General features: G+C 33.9%; 1 protein-coding gene across 1 annotated transcript in view; it reads left to right on the top strand.

The window, feature by feature from the left end:
• The window catches only part of LOC145261202 (uncharacterized), a 751,089-nt gene that overhangs the window by 617,069 nt on the left and 116,265 nt on the right, over positions 1 to 17,755 (top strand). The window contains exons 81-86 of the mRNA XM_080119542.1: positions 3,566 to 3,685; positions 7,280 to 7,387; positions 12,418 to 12,528; positions 13,768 to 13,892; positions 15,222 to 15,369; positions 16,977 to 17,101. Of these exons, the coding sequence (XP_079975668.1) occupies positions 3,566 to 3,685; positions 7,280 to 7,387; positions 12,418 to 12,528; positions 13,768 to 13,892; positions 15,222 to 15,369; positions 16,977 to 17,101 (737 nt within the window). The remainder of the gene's footprint in view (positions 1 to 3,565; positions 3,686 to 7,279; positions 7,388 to 12,417; positions 12,529 to 13,767; positions 13,893 to 15,221; positions 15,370 to 16,976; positions 17,102 to 17,755) is intronic.

Below are 17,755 nucleotides of genomic sequence, written 5' to 3'. Positions count from 1 at the left end.
AGCGGTGGGAAATGGGTCAAATGATTGTATTTTTGGTGGACTGTTCATTTATGCGTTTTTAGCCAGTCAAAATAGCTGCTAGGGGGTTAAAACTGAAAAAGAAATAGAACTTGACAGATATAAGTCGACTTCAAGTGCTCTTGTACGCATGCACAAATACACATACGTTAAAGTCGGCTCATCTTTAACTATTTCTGATGCAGCTGACAATAGCTGTAACGACTAAGGCTGGAACGCTATGTTTTAGTTTCGATTCTTGCTGATAGCACTCACGTTATATTTATTTTTTACTTTTAAAATAACTACTATACATTGAGTATAATATAATAATCGATAGAGAATTGACTCTATGATAATAAATACGAAATCTGTATAAACCAAAGTATCATATTTATATATTCTTTATATCGGGCAACACCGAACTTCCAGCTAGTCTTCTATCTGTATAAATTAACTGGTGATGCCAGCTTGCCATCGCTTCACAAAATTTCTTATTTGAAATATTAATTTAATTTCATTCATAACTTTGTAACCATGAAATAAAATCTGATTTAATTATAAACATTAACATTTTGCTAACTTGGATACAAATTTATTTTATATGTAAAGAAAGAAAAGCTATTTCCTCTAAAGAAAACATTTGAACACAAATGCTAAATATTTGTTCACAAAATAAAACAATATTTCAAAATAGAACTATTTGTTATATTTAAATCAAAACAATCATTGAATTAAATACAATAACAATAAAAATGTTTTTTTAAATTAATATGCAAATTAACTTTGACTAATATCGCACATATATATATAATATTTGTTTGTCTATTGTGTAAAGTTGAATTAACTCGACATAGGGCGTTTTGACTTTGCCATTAGTGCTAAAAATGGGTCTAACTTTCACAATTTATTTAAATCATTAGTTCTGCTTGCTTTACTCAAAACCTAAAACGAATGATTTTTCTTAAATTAATCATATACAATAGATTGTGTGACAGGTCATGTGTTTCGGCATTAAATAACCGAAAAGGAGTCGATACAAGCCGTAAAACAAATCCAATCATGTTTCAAATCTGCTTGTCTCAAAAATAACTTTGCTGACTGCTACTTTAAAAAAAAACATTAAATAGTAGGGGTTAATTTCGTAAATTTTGTATAATATCGGTAGTTTTGCTTGCTTTACTCAAAATGTAAAACCCATAATTTTATATTCATTTTCCACTTTTTTTTTTTTTTTTAATGCTGCATAATCATTTAGAAATGCATAGTTTACTTATCCCTTTAAGATACAGATTTCATAACTTAGTTTTGCATCGAAACAAACTGAAATGCATGGATATAATAGTTAATCTTACTTTATTGTAGTTCTTTAGAGTTCATGTACTTGATCTAACATTAGTCATTAGTAAGGCTATGACAAGAGAATCTTTTCATTACTTTGACTCTCAGGTATATATCAGTTAATATCTTATGTTTTATATATAGTGACGTGATTCTCGATTAACTGTGTCGGATATATACTATAAAACAGTAAGAATATTCTCTTATCATAGCCCTAGTCATTAGTATTGGCTTGTATTAGTATTATGAAAAAAAAGCACCATTTTTCTTCTGTACTCAAATCTCAAAGCAATTCCTAATCCATTTCAGCTGAATTTTCATCAACATAAATTTGACGTTTTCATCTCAATTTGAGATAACGCACCATTGTTCTTAATCGAACCATCCTCATCACAGCAATGATAAAATAAACAGAATAAAATATTTATTTATAAATAAGGGAGACAACTCATTTTTATATTTTCAATTAAAACTGAGTTATTCCCCATATCGATTTAAATTTTTCGGTCACAATTGAAAAAAAATGTTTCCATATTACCGGTACATCTGGGTGAAACTATATTTTTTTTTAAAGAAACTGTTTCTATAACATGATTAAAACTGAAAATTAGTCAAAATAAAAGTTTGGTTTGTGTGCTTAAATTCTGCTTAGATTCATCATCACACAATGAATGGTTTGCAATAAAAATTATCTCCAGGTGGAGGTGAGGTTTTTTTATTTTATGAATATTTCAAATATTTCAACACTGATGAGTGCTCGTGCTGAAGTAAAAAATAACACATAACCTGCATGTTTAGAGATCATTATGAACTGCCTTTGCTTTGACTGGCCACAATGTAGAATATTGTCGTTTACCATCCCAGTATAATTGTCCTATGATGCATACGTAAATAATAGTCATCTGCTGATGTTCTCGCTACGGTCATTGTCAGCCTCTATCGCCGCTTGTGTTTTGTGTGTATTCTTTTCCTTCCATTTTCATCTTGTATTTAAAAAAAAATTTTGAAGGGGTTCTGCAACACCATTTTTTTTCTGTTTATACTAGTTCTAATATATTGTCATTGAAAAGTGTTCCTACATTGAGCTAGTTAAATTTATGCTGTATTTTGAGTATATAATGGTACAGATTTGAATAACCTTCATTATCTTGAAGGTTGGCTTATAAACTTGTACATTTATACTCTACTTCATCTGTCATCTGTCTTTCTAATCCTATATTATTTTGACAGCAAGTCGGTATCAAGGTACGTGTTGATTAAATATGACCAGTTTTCTTTATTTTTTCTGTTGATTTTCTCTATCTGCTGAGCATTTTTTTTCTAATTTAAGTTGAGAAATTCAATAATCAAAAGCGCTAGAGGAAAATGGGTGACAAAAAAATCACTCGGCAGCTAAATACACAACTTATCAACCAAACGAGAAAAAAATGCTCGGCAGATCAAGAAAATCAACAGAAAAATAAATAAAGAAAAAAAAGAAAGATGTCGTATTATATATATATTTTAAGTATATATTTATTTTACCATCCAAATTGTTTCAGAATACAAGCTCAATAAAGTTGTTTCCGACCCTAGAGCATATATATATATATATATATATATATATATATATATATATATATATTAAAAATGAAAAAAAAATGTAAAGTTATACACTTTACAACATTATTATAATAATTAAGTACTTAAACAAGGAATATAAAAACGATCTTTAATCCATGGATTTTCAAAGAATGACTCTTATTCCCAGAAGGAATAAAACAATAAATTGCTAATTATTAGACTATTTCAGCGTTTGCTACAATAATGCTGTATGTCACGATTGTATCTAATACTAAATATTTGTCTTAGATATGTGTGTGCAGCATTTTCTCATTTAGACGTCTTTTTGTTCAGAGATAATGGACAAATGTTGTTTATTAATTTTCTTTGTGATCCTTTACAAAATTTTTATTAATTTTAATATCGGGCTTTAACTTGCTAAAAGAAATTATTCGTAATGTTCTATGATCCGGGTACTTTCGGATATTTTACAGTCCATCTTCAGGGGTTTTAACTTTAAACGTAAGTAGGAGTACACGTGAAGTCCGAATCGGTTACAGTTGGTGTTGCATTTTAGCATCAAATAACTTAGAGATTTGAATGCCATCTTGCAGACGAAACAGAATATACTGTTTTTTCCCCTTTGTGTTTCTAATCAACTATTTTTCTTACCAAACTCTTTCAGCTATCACCACATGTGGTCCTAACGAATTCACCTGTGAAAATGGAGAGTGTATTCCATCTACCAAATACTGTAATCGACAATATGATTGCCGTGATGGCAGTGATGAACGCAATTGTACTAGTAAGTATTAACATATACACCTAACATATAAAGTTATCTTGCCGGAGTTTCAAATTCAGAACTACATGGTGTTTAAACGGATAAATAAAACTTTGCTTCTCACTAGCTCATTTTCAGTTATTCTTGTATCACGTTATTGGCAATATAACAACTTATTTAGTTGGAATTTATTTTAAAATAAATTTACTTAGATGATTCCTAATATGGAACATTTTTTAATCACCTAAAAATAAAAAGCAGCAAAAGAAAGTAACCCATTTTATCTATATATATCTTTGTCTCTCTCTCTCTCTCTCTCATGTGTGTGTGTGAAGTGTTTGATCACAAATAAGAGCTAAAATACAGATTATTTATTTAAAAACTATACGCTACATAGACATGCCATAGTTTCATTGACGTTGATTTATTTTTTACCATGTAAAACGTTATCAAATCGTACCGGTGTATTCGTTTAAGCGTTCCTTTTGCAGAAAGTACCGTTTCAGTGAGAGCGGACTGTGTGTTAAGTATTGCTTAAAATAAATGATGACGGATTTCGTATGATTCTCTGATTTCAAGGATGTATTCATATTTAGGGATAATAGTGTGTAGTGCAGTTTATTGGTTCATGAGTTAGATTTTGAGTGGGGATGTATTCATGTTATTAAAGATTTGGAGTATAATAATTCGGAGGGCAAATATATTTAAGTGTACATCTGTTATAATTGTGGTTTATTACCTAGGTAGGGGTTTTATGTAAAAGGAAGAGGTATTTTTATCAGTGAAAAGGTTTACGAAGAGGAATAAAATTAAGTGGATGGTATAATATAGGCTGTTTTTTTACATAGGAATCACCACTTATCAAGGCTCAGAGACTACTCGAGGATAAGGGTTAAGAGTGTACAATAGTCAATTGGACAATATAGCAATTGTTAGTCATGGAAATTCGGTAAATTTGTTAAGTGGGACGGTTCATCAAGAACTTGTTTACATTGGACTTGAAGACAATCAGATTGTAGTCTGCTGGAAAGCAGGAAAACGAAAGACAGTTCCACAGGCGTGCAGTTCTAAGAAAGCTTTATTCCTGGAATCTACGTTTACGTTTAGGCACAGATAAAGAGTGGGGGAATTATTGGTGTTTTCAGCTAGACGAGTGTTTCTTGTGAAAGTTTGGCGAGGGGGGACCAGAGATTGAAGCTCAGTCAAGCAATTGCCGTGAAAATAACGATAAAGCAGAGACAAACTCGCAACATCTCTTCTGTGAGATAGAGGTTGCAAGGAAGAGAAAAGGACATCTCCTACGAGGCTATGAAGTCTATTTTGAACTCTATCAAGGCGGGACAAGTCTTTTCTAGCAGCTCCTGCCCAGGTGTGGCAACAGTACTCCATCCTTGGACGTACCTGGCTCTTATATAGATAGATAATTGCATCAGCAGTGAGATATCTACTGGATCAATAGAAAGATCCCACCATTTTTCCAGCGGCCTTGGCAATCGTTATGTCTAGTATTTGTATGAGCGTAAGTAGCTTCTTTTTTTTTTTTTTTTGTATTTAACTATTTTTTTTTGTCTTTAACTATCAGAGGATTTCTGTGAGTGCGTGAGATTTAAATCTTAGTTATATATATTTTATTTCTATTTAAGACTATTCGGTATATATTTATTTTAACTAGTATGTTTGTAATATATTTAAAAATATTTTCTTTTAAAAAGGAAAATGAGAGATCTAATTTATTTCTGATAGGTGGGGATTATGGGGATGAAAGTGTAGGTTATATTTGGGTACACAGGTGAGATTTATTGTGATATGTATGAAGAGGAGAGAAGAGGTTATCTCTTCTCTTCTTCTTCTATCTATCTTCTTCTATCTATCTATCTATCTATATAAATAAAATGAACTCATTTTTTCCCGTCGGATTTTGACCTTAATAGGATTAAAAATCAAGATATTTCATGCAAATATAATATGCACAAACGGCAGAACAATATCTGAGGTGTGTTATAGGCTTATTATTTCTCAAATTCCTCGATAATCTAAGATTTCTATACTTTTTCTGCTGAGAAGTCACGGCCAAAATCGGTTAAGATCAATGGAAGTGGTAAAATATTTTCTCTCTAATAAATTCCTCCTCCCCCTGCCACCACTTAACACCGTTTGGGGATCGTTCACAAGGAACAGTTGAGAAGAGAACACCGGTTTGGCTTCGTAGTTCTTTCATGTGAAGTTATTTAAAATCACTAAACTAAGCTGCAGTACTCAGTGGCGTAGTGGTTAGCGTGCTGGACAATTCACATTATATTTTCACGTTCGCGCCGACCTACCGTAGTCGTTTTTTTGTTTTTTATTTTCCTAAACAACTGGAATGGACTTTTCTTGGTGGCCGAACTGTTAACGTTGCAGATGTTTTTTTTTTTTTTTTTTTTTTTTTTTTTTTTTACACTTTATTTTTCTACTTTTACTCATGACTCCGGGTTTGATCCTTCCTACTTACCTACCATAACATTTTTTAAAACTCCCCCCCCCCCGTCCCGGAAACAAACACTCGGGCAACGCCGGGTACCCCCGCTAGTGTTGTATATAACGAATTAATTTGATATTAATTGAAAAGGTCTAAATGATTGAGATCTTTGGACTTACATATAGGCAGGGTTAAAGAGTTATGTGATGTCGTTAGTTTATTTTGAAAGACTAATTTTATTCTGTATGGACACTGTTTGAATATTTCGATTTTAATGTTCATACAGGCTATGGAAGGTTATTGATTGCCTGTAGGATCCTAATTATTTCAGTTATGCATTGTGGGCAATCACTGGAGGTAGGGTTTTTAGCGATGACTTTCCATTTGATTTTGTAGAGATATTAGACTCCTTGAGTTACCGTATCATGGTTGCTAGAGAGGTGTTATTTCTTTTTCCGGGTATTTGAAGGCATTATTGTGGACATAGAGCCTTTGTTTGAAGGTTCTGTGGGTCATTCGGATGTAATTTTTTTTCTTGGAAGTCACACTGAATATGACTTTGGCTTCATCTACAATAGATTTAATTGTGCAGACCCATCTTATGTGAGGGTGTGATGTAAGCAATCATATGGAGCGTAACATAAATGTGACATAAGCAGTAGTGTAGGGCAGTTGTATGGGATGTGATGGAAGCAACAGTGGGGGTGTAGCAAGCAGTCGATCGGGTGTGACGTAAGCAATAGTTTAGGATGTGATGTATGCAATTGCATGGGGCATGATGTAAGCAGTCCTGGGGAATTTGATGTAAGCAATTGTCTGAAGCATGACGTAAGCATTTAAGTGGGATGTGACATAAGCACTTATGAGGCATGTGTGTGGGTATAATGGCAATGTAAACTATAAACATAGTTTTGCCTATTTCAGTTAAATAATAGAAGAGGAAAATTTAAGAAAACCAGCATAGACGGGTGTATAGTCTGATGGATAAATCATTAATCAAAGTAGCTGTACCTACTCGGCGTTTCCTTGGAGTTTTTGGCTTTCATTTTCCTTTTTTAAAATGCTTTTTTTCATTAAATTAATATTATTTGCTGCAGCGACTATTTTCAAGCTTTGCACTAATTTTAATTTATTAAAATAACCTTTCTCTTTTTAAGAATGTCGTCCTGGGCAATTCCGTTGCAAAAATGGCCGATGCATCCCTGAAGACAGAATTTGTGACCGACGCAATGATTGCAGTGATGGTTCAGATGAATCCGACTGTGGTAAGCTACTTTGTTATTTGATATATATTAATAAGTTGATATTTAACAGATTCGAAACACCCTCAATAGACTTTTAAATAATAAAGATTGAAAAAATATTCTCATCAGCAGCTTCCAATGTTATGTTAATTTTAGAGTAAATCCTCTCAAGGAAAATTTTCCATAGAAATCACTCTGAAAATTTTAATAGAGAGAATCTTTTAGAAAAAAAGACGTAGTTCCAAATACATCTTTCCTTAAAAAAACAAAACAAAAAACAATTCAAATAAACGATTAACTTAAGCAATCGCTTAACTAAAATCAACAAATGCAAGAAAATTCATCTTTTTTTTTTTTTTTTTTTTTTTATAAAGGCATCACCACATTATCAAGGCCCAGAGGCCACTCAAGGATAAGGGTTAAAGAGTGTACAGTAGAAGTTGGTCAATATAGTAATCATTAGTAATGAAAATTTGGTAAATTTAATAACTTATATGGAACGGCTCATCAAGAACTTATTTACTTTAGACTTGAACAAAACCATATTGTAGTCAGCCGGAAAGCAGGAAAACGGAAGACAATTCCACAGGCGTGCAGTTCTAAGAAAGAAGCTTTGTTCATGGAATCTACGTTTAGGTTTAGGCACAGATAAAGAGTGGGGGAAATTATTGATAGTGTTTACAGCTAGACGAGTGTTTCTTGTGAAAGTTTGGCGAGGGGGGACCATAGATTGAAGCTCAGTTGAACACTTTCCATGAAAATAACGATACATCAGAGACAAACTCGCAACATCTCTTCTGTGAGATAGAGGTTGCAAGGAGGAGAAAAGGACATCTCCTACGAGGCTACGAAGTCTATTTTGAACTCTATCAAGGCAGGACAAGTTCTTTCTAGCAGCTCCTGCCCAGATGTGGCAACAGTATTCCATCCTTGGACGTACCTGGCTCTTATATAGATAGAGAATAGCATCAGCAGTGAGCTATTTACCGAATCGATAGAAAGATCCCACCATTTTTCCACCGGCCTTGGCAACTGATTTGAGGTACGTGTTCCATTTAAGATCGGGGGTAATGGTCAAGCCCAGAAGCTTGTCAAAACTTGAGGCCTCCTGAAGACGAGAGCCATTCATTTCAATTGATGACAAATGTGGATTAGAATGTTGATGATGTAAAGAGAGAAGCTTGGTTTTAGATGCATTAAAAGTAACCAGCCACTCCTTTCCCCATTGTACTACGTGCTCAAGATCAGAGGAGAGAGAATTGGAGAGAACTTGCTCGTTTACTGTCTTAGATGTGGTACCATAAATGGTAGTGTCGTCAGCATAAATGTCCACAAATGATGTAAGGATATGATTTGGAAGATCATTAATGTAGATCAGGAAAAGAGTTGGGCCCAGGATGGATCCCTGAGGGACACCGGCATTAATATTGTGAGCTTCTGATTTTTGCCCCTCAACTACTACTCTTATGAATCTATCAGAAAGAAATGATTTAATAATTGAGAAGACTTTTCCAGCTATACCATAGCTAGCGATCTTATGAAGTAAACCTTTATGCCATACCCTATCAAAGGCTTTAGATATGTCAAGAGCAATTGCCCTAGAAAGATTGCCACCGTCGAGAGATTTGCTAATCCTATGCGATATAACTGTAAGGACATCTGCTGTAGATCTAGCAGAACGGAAACCATATTGAGTGTCACTAAGAAGGTTATTTTTGTTGAGATGTTTGATTACTTCTGTATTTAATACAGATTCTAGCAACTTACTCATGACGCACAGGAGACTTATTGGCCTGTACTGAGAGGGGGATGAGCGATCACCTGAATTCTTAAATACAGGGCATACTGATGAGATTTTCCAGGGAGATGGGAAACTATTCTCCTTAAGACAACGTTTAAACAGTTTTGTAAGTATGGGCGCTAGTTCAGGTTGAAGTTTTTTGAGTACTATAATTGGAATACCATCAGGGCCAGTTGCTTTACTGGAATCAAGGTTTTTGATTAGCTTGGCAACATCACGTACAGATATACGTATATCACATAGCGTGTTTTCTGATACAAGAGGAAATATTGGGGGTTGGCGGTCTTGGTCGCAAAGGGTAGAATTAGCTGCAAAGTTCTTGACAAAGAGTTTGGCTTTGTCTGATGCTGACGAGATTACCTCAGATCCATTGATAATAGTTGGGATGGAGCACACGCTTCTGTTCAGGATTCTGTTTGTTATTTGCCAAAACTGGTGGGAACCAAGCCGCTGCTCAGCTACTTTGGACTTAACAGATTGAGCATACAACTCTCTTGCGTTCCTTATTACTTTCTTACAATGGTTGCTGGCAGTCCTGAAAACGGCTTTAGTTTCCATACATCTATTACGTTTGAAGCAGTGGAAAAAGTGATTTCTGTGCGCAATGGCAGCAGCACATTCTGGAGAGAACCATGGCTGGCTGTTAGGTTTTTGCTGAAATTTTTTAGAGGGTATGAAATGGTCAATACCTACAATTAACCATTCAGTTAGGTCTAATACTATAGAGGACACATCCTTTTTAAACATGGAATGCAGAGGTAGATCAGATATAAATGTACGGAAGCTATCCCAGTCAGCCTTAGTGTATCGATATACTGTACGATGAAGAGGTACGTCTGGGGACTTATTACATTTCATTTTTATCTTAATTGATACAACAGAGTGGTCGGAAGATCCAAGAGGCGACAGAACAGAAACTGAACATAGTTCAGGGCAAGTTGTGAGAAAAAGGTCTAGTAGGCTCGCATACTGGCCGTCATTATCGGGCACACGGGTAGGTTCCTGAACAATCTGAGTGAGGTCATAGGCAATGGAGAAATCATGACAGAACCTCCCCTCATCATCGGTCTTGTTTGAGTGGGTCAACCATTCGACGTTGTGAACATTGAAGTCTCCACATACGTGAATGTTAGCTGAAGGATAAGTAGAAAGGACTTGGTCAATTTTCTCAGATATGCTTTGAAAGATAGTAACTCCGCTGTTGTGGGGGCGATAGAGAGTAAATATAAATGCAGTAGTGTGAGCTAAAGCAACCCGGAAGCACATATAAGGTAAGTTAGGATCTTCCCTGGAGATGTCCCTCCCACATGGAAAGCTATCTTTAATATAGGCACATATTCCATGCCCATGGCGATCTTGGGGGTCAGATTTAGAAGTTAAGTTAGAGTATCCTGTAATTGCAAACTCATCAAGGGAAATAGCCTGTCCAATGCCAGTTTCACTTAAAAATAAAAGGTCTGGTTTAGTCTCCTGTAATTGGGTTTCAACCTCTGGAAGGTTAGAACGTAGACCCCTGATGTTGGAGAAGGAGACATGGTAGTAGGGGTCTACGTTGGAAGTTGGAGAACCGGGTTTAATCGTGTATTTTTTTTTAATCGTGTATCTGGTAGTAGACATACTTAATTCCCCTCCTCCCCAACCCGCTCAGTCTTAAGAGTCAATAGATACCCTCTGTAAGGGTGGCTGCATGTTTGTGAAGTAAGGATTACGCAATATCAACCACACCTCTCCTAAATCAGTACTGCTTGATTCCAGTGGCAAGGAGAAGTTGATGACGACTGTAAACAATAAACAGAACATCTACAATTACTGGTACTCCGAAATAATCACCCATTTAGTTCTGACCAGGCTCAGCATTGTTTAACTTTAATAGAAACCGGTGTGTTAACGTGATTATGCCATATTAATGCCATATATACAGCATAATCACTAATTAATAATAAAAATTTTCCCAAGTGATTTTCGAAAGAATGTTTTCCCTGTAGAAGATGTACTCTAAAACTACAATAAAATTGGAACCTGCTGCTGATAAAACTTCTTTAAACTAGCAGAACCTGCATCGCGCCGTTTTCCGGGATGAAATATAAAGGAATGATTTAATTATGAAAAATGTCTGGAAAATATTTCAAGTGTTAGAGTGAAGGATAACTGTGAATTTGGGGAGGAGGGGCGTTCTATGCTTTTACACAAACGAAACTTTGTTTTGAAAATCAAAACTAAAAGTTTGTTTAGGGTTGGGTTAATACAAACGAAACTAAAGTGATTTTGAAAACGAAAACTAAGTTTAGGGTTAGGTTGGGTTAATTTGTGTCTAGGTTAAACTTAGATGCAAATCATTAATAAGGATCTTAGTAAATCGAGATGGAATTAGAGTAGAATCAATCCTCAAAACCGCCAAACATGAAGACATAGAGCGAGGGCTGCTAGAAAATGACACAGCCTGACCTAGAGAAATAAAATGATAAAATTGATAATGGCGATGATATGAAAAAGATAAATGATTAAATAAAAAGAACAAGTTATTTTCGAAATGCAAACATGGCTACAGTTTTTTTTTAATAAAAAATATAAAAACAATTATTATATAGTAATTTATAAGAAAAATATTAACCCTTGTTTATTAAATATTGTTACATATTTGAATATTGAATTTTTTAAAGACTCAAACGTATGTGTGTGTTTTTTTTTCTTTAAAATAAACATTTCTCCTAAAGATATAAACAAGCAAACTTTTGACTTGATAGATCCTTGTTAAGCGACATTTTGTTAATCATTTTTCCTTTGTAGATCTAAAAATATCGTGCGTGTAGTAGTTCGTTGCGAGGTTATAAATCTTAGGTGCTGCACGTAGCTTACATGATAGGTTAGAAGAAAGATATTGGCTTTTTTTTTTATATGAATACATATTTGAATATTGACATTTTTTTTATAAAGCCAAAAAACGATGTGGGCTCTTTTTTTTTTTTTTTTTTTTTTTTTTCAGTAAACAATTAATTTACCTTAAAGATATACTGAAGTAAACTTTCGACCTAATAGATCCTTATCAAGCGAATTTTTTCATGTCAATTATTTTTCTCCTTGGAGGTATAAAAGATCTGTGGTGAGTAGTAGTCAATTGAGATGTTAAAGGAATGATTTGAAAATCTCAAGCGCAACACGTGATTTATGTGATAATTTATTTTGTTATTTCAAATAATTATTTCCTTGTAATTCTATTTAAATTCTTTTTGTATATATTTTTCATTTGCAGATCAATGTCGTGCCAGTGAATTCCAATGTAAGAGCGGAGAGTGTATCTCTGTTAGACAGAAATGTGATACGCGTAAGGACTGTCTCGATGGATCTGACGAAATGGGCTGCGGTGAGTAAATAGATGTTCACTAATATATTACTCTAATCTCTATGCAAAGTTAGGGTTAAACTTAAGGTTACCTTCATCTATATTTGCAAGTATAAGATTCACCTTTAAACTAATAACCGAGTATTGTGAATTTTGGAACATAGTTGCTAGATAGAAGAGATCATAGTGGATTTTTTTATTGCATTTTCACCCCAAACAAGGCACAGTACTACTTTGATGTAGGGAGCTACTATCTGGGACATAATTTGTGGGGGTCTATGTGGGGAGCTGAGCAGCAAAATGTCTATTTACATTACACTTGAACTTCTGCATGTTAGAACAGTCTGGAAAACAGGAACCCGGAAGGGAATTCCAACGTCTATTTCTTCCCTGTTTACCACTTCCAGTTTGAGTCAATTTCCCCAGTAATTATGGGTTAGCACAAACTAATATAAAGGATTAACTATTAGGTTATAAAAACTATTCCAATAATTAGCTATTTGTGTTAAATATATGATAAAAATGTGTATAATAATAGTAATAATGTATAACTGATTAAAAAGTCCATTTAGCGACTGTTACAAATAGGTTTAGTGTTTCTACCTTAAATAGCAACATCAACTGTTTGGTATATTGTTTTATAACTATCTGCCAACTTCAAAAGAAAAGGGGTTGAAGTTTCATGTTTATGTTATCAATTTCATTCAATAACTTTATTGAAAACTACAAAAGGAAGAAATAGATAACTTAAAAAAAAACATTTCGGAAGGAAGGTAGACACAAGGAGGAACTGGACGAACTCAAGAGAGGAAAGTTATAATTAGTGTTCTCTGCTACTAGTAGTAGTTAGATTAAGGAAAAGGACACTTTGTCCCTTGTTCCCATTTTCTGTTTGAGTTAACTCTTGCAGTAAATGAAGGGCAAGACAAACTGATAAAAATGGTTAATTATCAAGTTATAGAAACTATTACAATGAGTAGCTAATTACATTAAATATACGATAAAAATGTATATGATAACAGTATATAACTCACTAAAAAAGTTCACTTAGTGACTGTTATACTTCTTTCTCCCAAAACATGAACTTGCTTAACAAATCCGTCTCTAACAGGTCTCCATACCCCGATCGCTATCAAACAGTATTTTAAAACTAAAATGACTTATTTTTAATATATTTTTCATATCTCTGCTTGTGATTTATTTAATAATTTAAAATATTTCAATCTCCGATTGACTTTCGAAAATTCTTTTCCTTTTTAGAAACTACTTTTACTATCTCAATCAATCCTGGATCACTCCGCGTCCGCACTGGATCTCGGGCTGTTTTTACCTGTGACGTCCGAGGAGCAAGTGTACAAAGAGTTGAGTGGGAAAGACGATCAGGCGTAAGTAATTTTGAACTCGTTTTTATTAACAGATTTTTGCGAATGATTTTTTTTTTTTTTAACTTTGGTTTAAATGAATTTAAAGTAAAAGAGGTTTGCCTTTTTTCTACTGTTCTTGGCCTTCGGGCCGGGATCAAAGTGTAATATCCGTCTGCAGATGCTGCTGCACGTAATTTGTACCAGTCAATGGAGGGGAAACCCTCTATACTGGGACAATTATTATTTTTGGTAACCAGAGTGCCCCCTTTTTGCCTACTTTTAGGGGAGCTGGTTTTTACCCCACATTAAAAACGACCTTGTGCCTAATTTTCTTTGGTGGGGAAGCAAATAAATACAGTAAAACTTTCTCTTTACTTCTCATTTTTCCCTTTCCTTTCTCTCCCGCTCTTTCCTCTTTCTTTCTTATCTCTCCACTTTCCTTTCTTCTGTTTCTTCTGTTTTCTATCTTTCTCCTTCACCTTTTCTTCCCCTTATTGCTCTATTTTCTCCCTCTTTTTTTTCTTCATTTTCCCTCTTTTTCTCCCTCCTCACATTTTCTTTCTCTTTTTTTACTCGTTTTTTCTTTCTTTTCCTCTTTTTCACCCCTCCCCATTTCTCTCTCCCTCAAATTTCTTCTCCCTTTTCCTCTTATTGCTTTCTTTCGTCATACTTTTTCACTCCTCCTTTCCCCTTTTTCTTCCTCCCATTTCTTTCATTCTTTTTCTCTCTCCCCTCCCTTTTTCTCTTTTCTCCCCAGTTTTACTCTCTCCTTTTTCTCTTTTTTCCTCTTTTTTATCCCTCCTCGTTTCTCTCTCCCCTCACACTTCTTTTGCCGCACCCTTTTCTCTTCCTATTTCTCTTTCTTCCCCATTTCTTTCCCACTTTCTTTCTCCCTTTTTCTCTTCCTTCATTTTCACTCCTCTTTTTCCTTTTTTATTCACCCTTTTTTTCTCACCGTCTCCTTCCCCCTTCCATTTCTTTCTCTCCTCCTTTTTCTCTCTTCCTCTCCTTTTTCTCTTTCTCTTCTCTCTCCCCTTTCTCCTACTTTTCCCCTTTCATTTTTATCTTTCCTCTAATCTTTCTTACTGTATTTGCCTCATTTTTACGCTATTTTCTCTCTTTTTCGTCGTTTTTCCCTCTCTCTCACCTCTTTCTGTACTCTTTTTCTCTTTTGCTTTCATACTGTTTATACCCGTCTTTCTTTCTTCCTTACTTTGTCCATTTTCTCTCTTTCCCCTTCCTGTATTCCCCTCTATCTCTCCCCAATTTTCTCACGTCTCTCCATCCCTAGTCCTTTTCTCTTTATCTCTAAGGTAGAGTTTATTAAATAATTTTCTTTTTCTTTTGAAGGCTGCTCTACCTGCAACTCGCAGTACTATCTCTGGTCATCGCCTGGTCATTAACGACATCATCCCAGATGATGCTGATGATTATATCTGTAACGTAAACATCAATGGTCAGTTGGTCACCGCAACGGCAAACTTGGGAGTTGATTTGTGTAAGTACTTTATATCAGCTCTTTATTCGGCGACTGTTAACAATTTCCAACGTAGAGAAAAAGAAGGAATGAACAAAAAACAATGAAAAAGAAGGAATGAACAAAAAACAATGAAAAAGAAGGAATGAACAAAAAACAAATCGTCAACAAATAGCTGTTACTAAAGACTATAAAAGTTACAACTTACCTGCATATTTTTTCGTTTTAAAATCGTTTAAAATACTTTTATTTACAATTTTATCGATAATTTTTTAGTCTTGTAGACCCGACGTATTCAAGATGGTGCCTGGTTTTATTCAAAGTGAAACCTCGATCCGTAGATTTAACTAAAAAACAAAAAAAAAACACAAAAAAAAAACTAAGATGTTCGTCCGCTACTGCCTACTAAGCTAACTGCTTATTTGATAAAGTGATAAATGTTTTGTACATGGTGAAACGATGTCCCCCTAGAGAAAACACTACAGCTTTATTTTAAAACTGGTATTAAAAAAATGAATTCAGGTAACTTATGTAGTAGAGCTAACATCTATTCAATGTAATCATCTTCAGCCTCAATCACCCCCTCGATACGGGTCCACAACTGGGAGCATGCCTTTTCTACAAGCGCTGCCGGGAGCTTGGCGGATGGTGGCGATCAGGCTGGCTTTGGTGTTGTGGGAAATCATGTTGGTGATGTCTTCGACGTATGTTAAAACAGTTGCAAACAATGCTTTGAATTGTGTATGCATTGTTTTTGATCGACTATGAGCAAATGCAGCACCCACTTTGAGCACAGCTTTCTTGTTGACAAATATTCATTCAAAATGGTGAATACACTGCTATCTGATATCTTCAACTCCTTTTCTATCTCACGCAAGTTCGTTTTGTGATCAGCTAAAACGAATGTGGACTTTATTTTATGCCCTATGGGACAACTGCTGAATTTTGGCAATATGAGCATTCAACAGCGTTTGTGTCCGTGTGGACTGTTTAAAGTTGACAATGTCTTAACTGTCATTTCCAAATGAATAGCGCTTATTAAACCATTGGTTTGCTTGAAGAGTATTTTTCACATCCGGAAATGATACTTTATCAACACATAAAATTCAGATTTTTTCATTAGTTTGAAAATTTGCAACAGTAAATAGCAATAACTGAAAAAACTAATAATCCTATTAGCTCAAATTTTTACATGTATAATTTAAAGGTTAATATTTTATATGGATATGTTTTATTAGTGGTATTATGTGAGACTCAGAACTATTGAGTGACGTTATTCCTATTAACTTTTAGACTATGATATAAGATTGGCAATGAGAATTTGTATCGAACTATGCGATATTAACAAAATTATGAAAAATATGCAAATAAAGTTTATTAAATTAAAAAAAACATGGAAGACTTTTAAAATGTTATGTTTGAATTTTTAAGCGAGTTTGCTCCTGTTTTCATATGTTGAACTTTAAAGGTTTAATATAAAATGGGAAAGGGGAATGGAGAGTTCAACATTGGTGATTTTGAAAATGTCTGTGCTGAACTTTGAAGAAAATTTTTTTTTTTTTTTTATATAAGGGATTCACATTAATTTTTGATTAATTTTTTTTTTTTAAATTTTAATTCTTTTCTAGTGATTCCATTTGTGGTAACAGTGACGCCACGTGTTCTCACAGTTGAGGAAGGCGAAACAGCCAAGTTCATGTGCCAAATGTCCGGAACTTATTCAGCAACTTTACAGTGGACAAGAAGCCAGAGAGTAAGAGAATTAATGCTTCATCTGAATATATTCGAGTTTAGTTGTAAAACGGAAATAAATAGAAAGAATACCATGTTCATGTAATTTTAACTCTTTGATGTTTTGATGTAGTTTTTCTTGAAATATATTTATCAAAAAAAAATACTGATTGTTAAAATTTCACAAAAATCAGTTATTTACATTTCTATGAAGGGCTTCAATCCTCTATTTTCATCTGTGCATAAAACTAAAACTAAATATAGTCTACATTACTACCGCTTATGTTTAGCAGCTGTGTTTCCAAATTCATAATGATCGGTTCATTAGTAGTAGTGAATTCTGTACACACTTATAAACATGATTTTTTTTATAGATAATATAATTGATTAGTGGATTTGGTATAACCGAATATTTGCCGATTCAAGTGACTTCCTGTTTTAAAAGTTTATCACACGATGTAACTTAATTTGAGGATTCCAACAAAAATATAGGTCAACACATAAGAATATTTGAAAACTGATTTTTTATTGAAATATTTTTATTTATAAAAACTTTATTTTACAAATATATTTTTTAAATAAATTAAATATTTATTTACAGAAATAAACTCATAAGAAAACCTGAATTCTTATTTTCATTGAAATGTTTATTTACAGAAAATTTTTATTAATATAT

The sequence above is a fragment of the Euprymna scolopes genome, chromosome 37 (genome assembly GCF_053919585.1).
Source record: "Euprymna scolopes isolate OS-2025 chromosome 37, ASM5391958v1, whole genome shotgun sequence".
Classification (NCBI taxonomy): domain Eukaryota; kingdom Metazoa; phylum Mollusca; class Cephalopoda; order Sepiida; family Sepiolidae; genus Euprymna; species Euprymna scolopes.
This window is presented reverse-complemented; position numbering and strand designations above follow the sequence as displayed.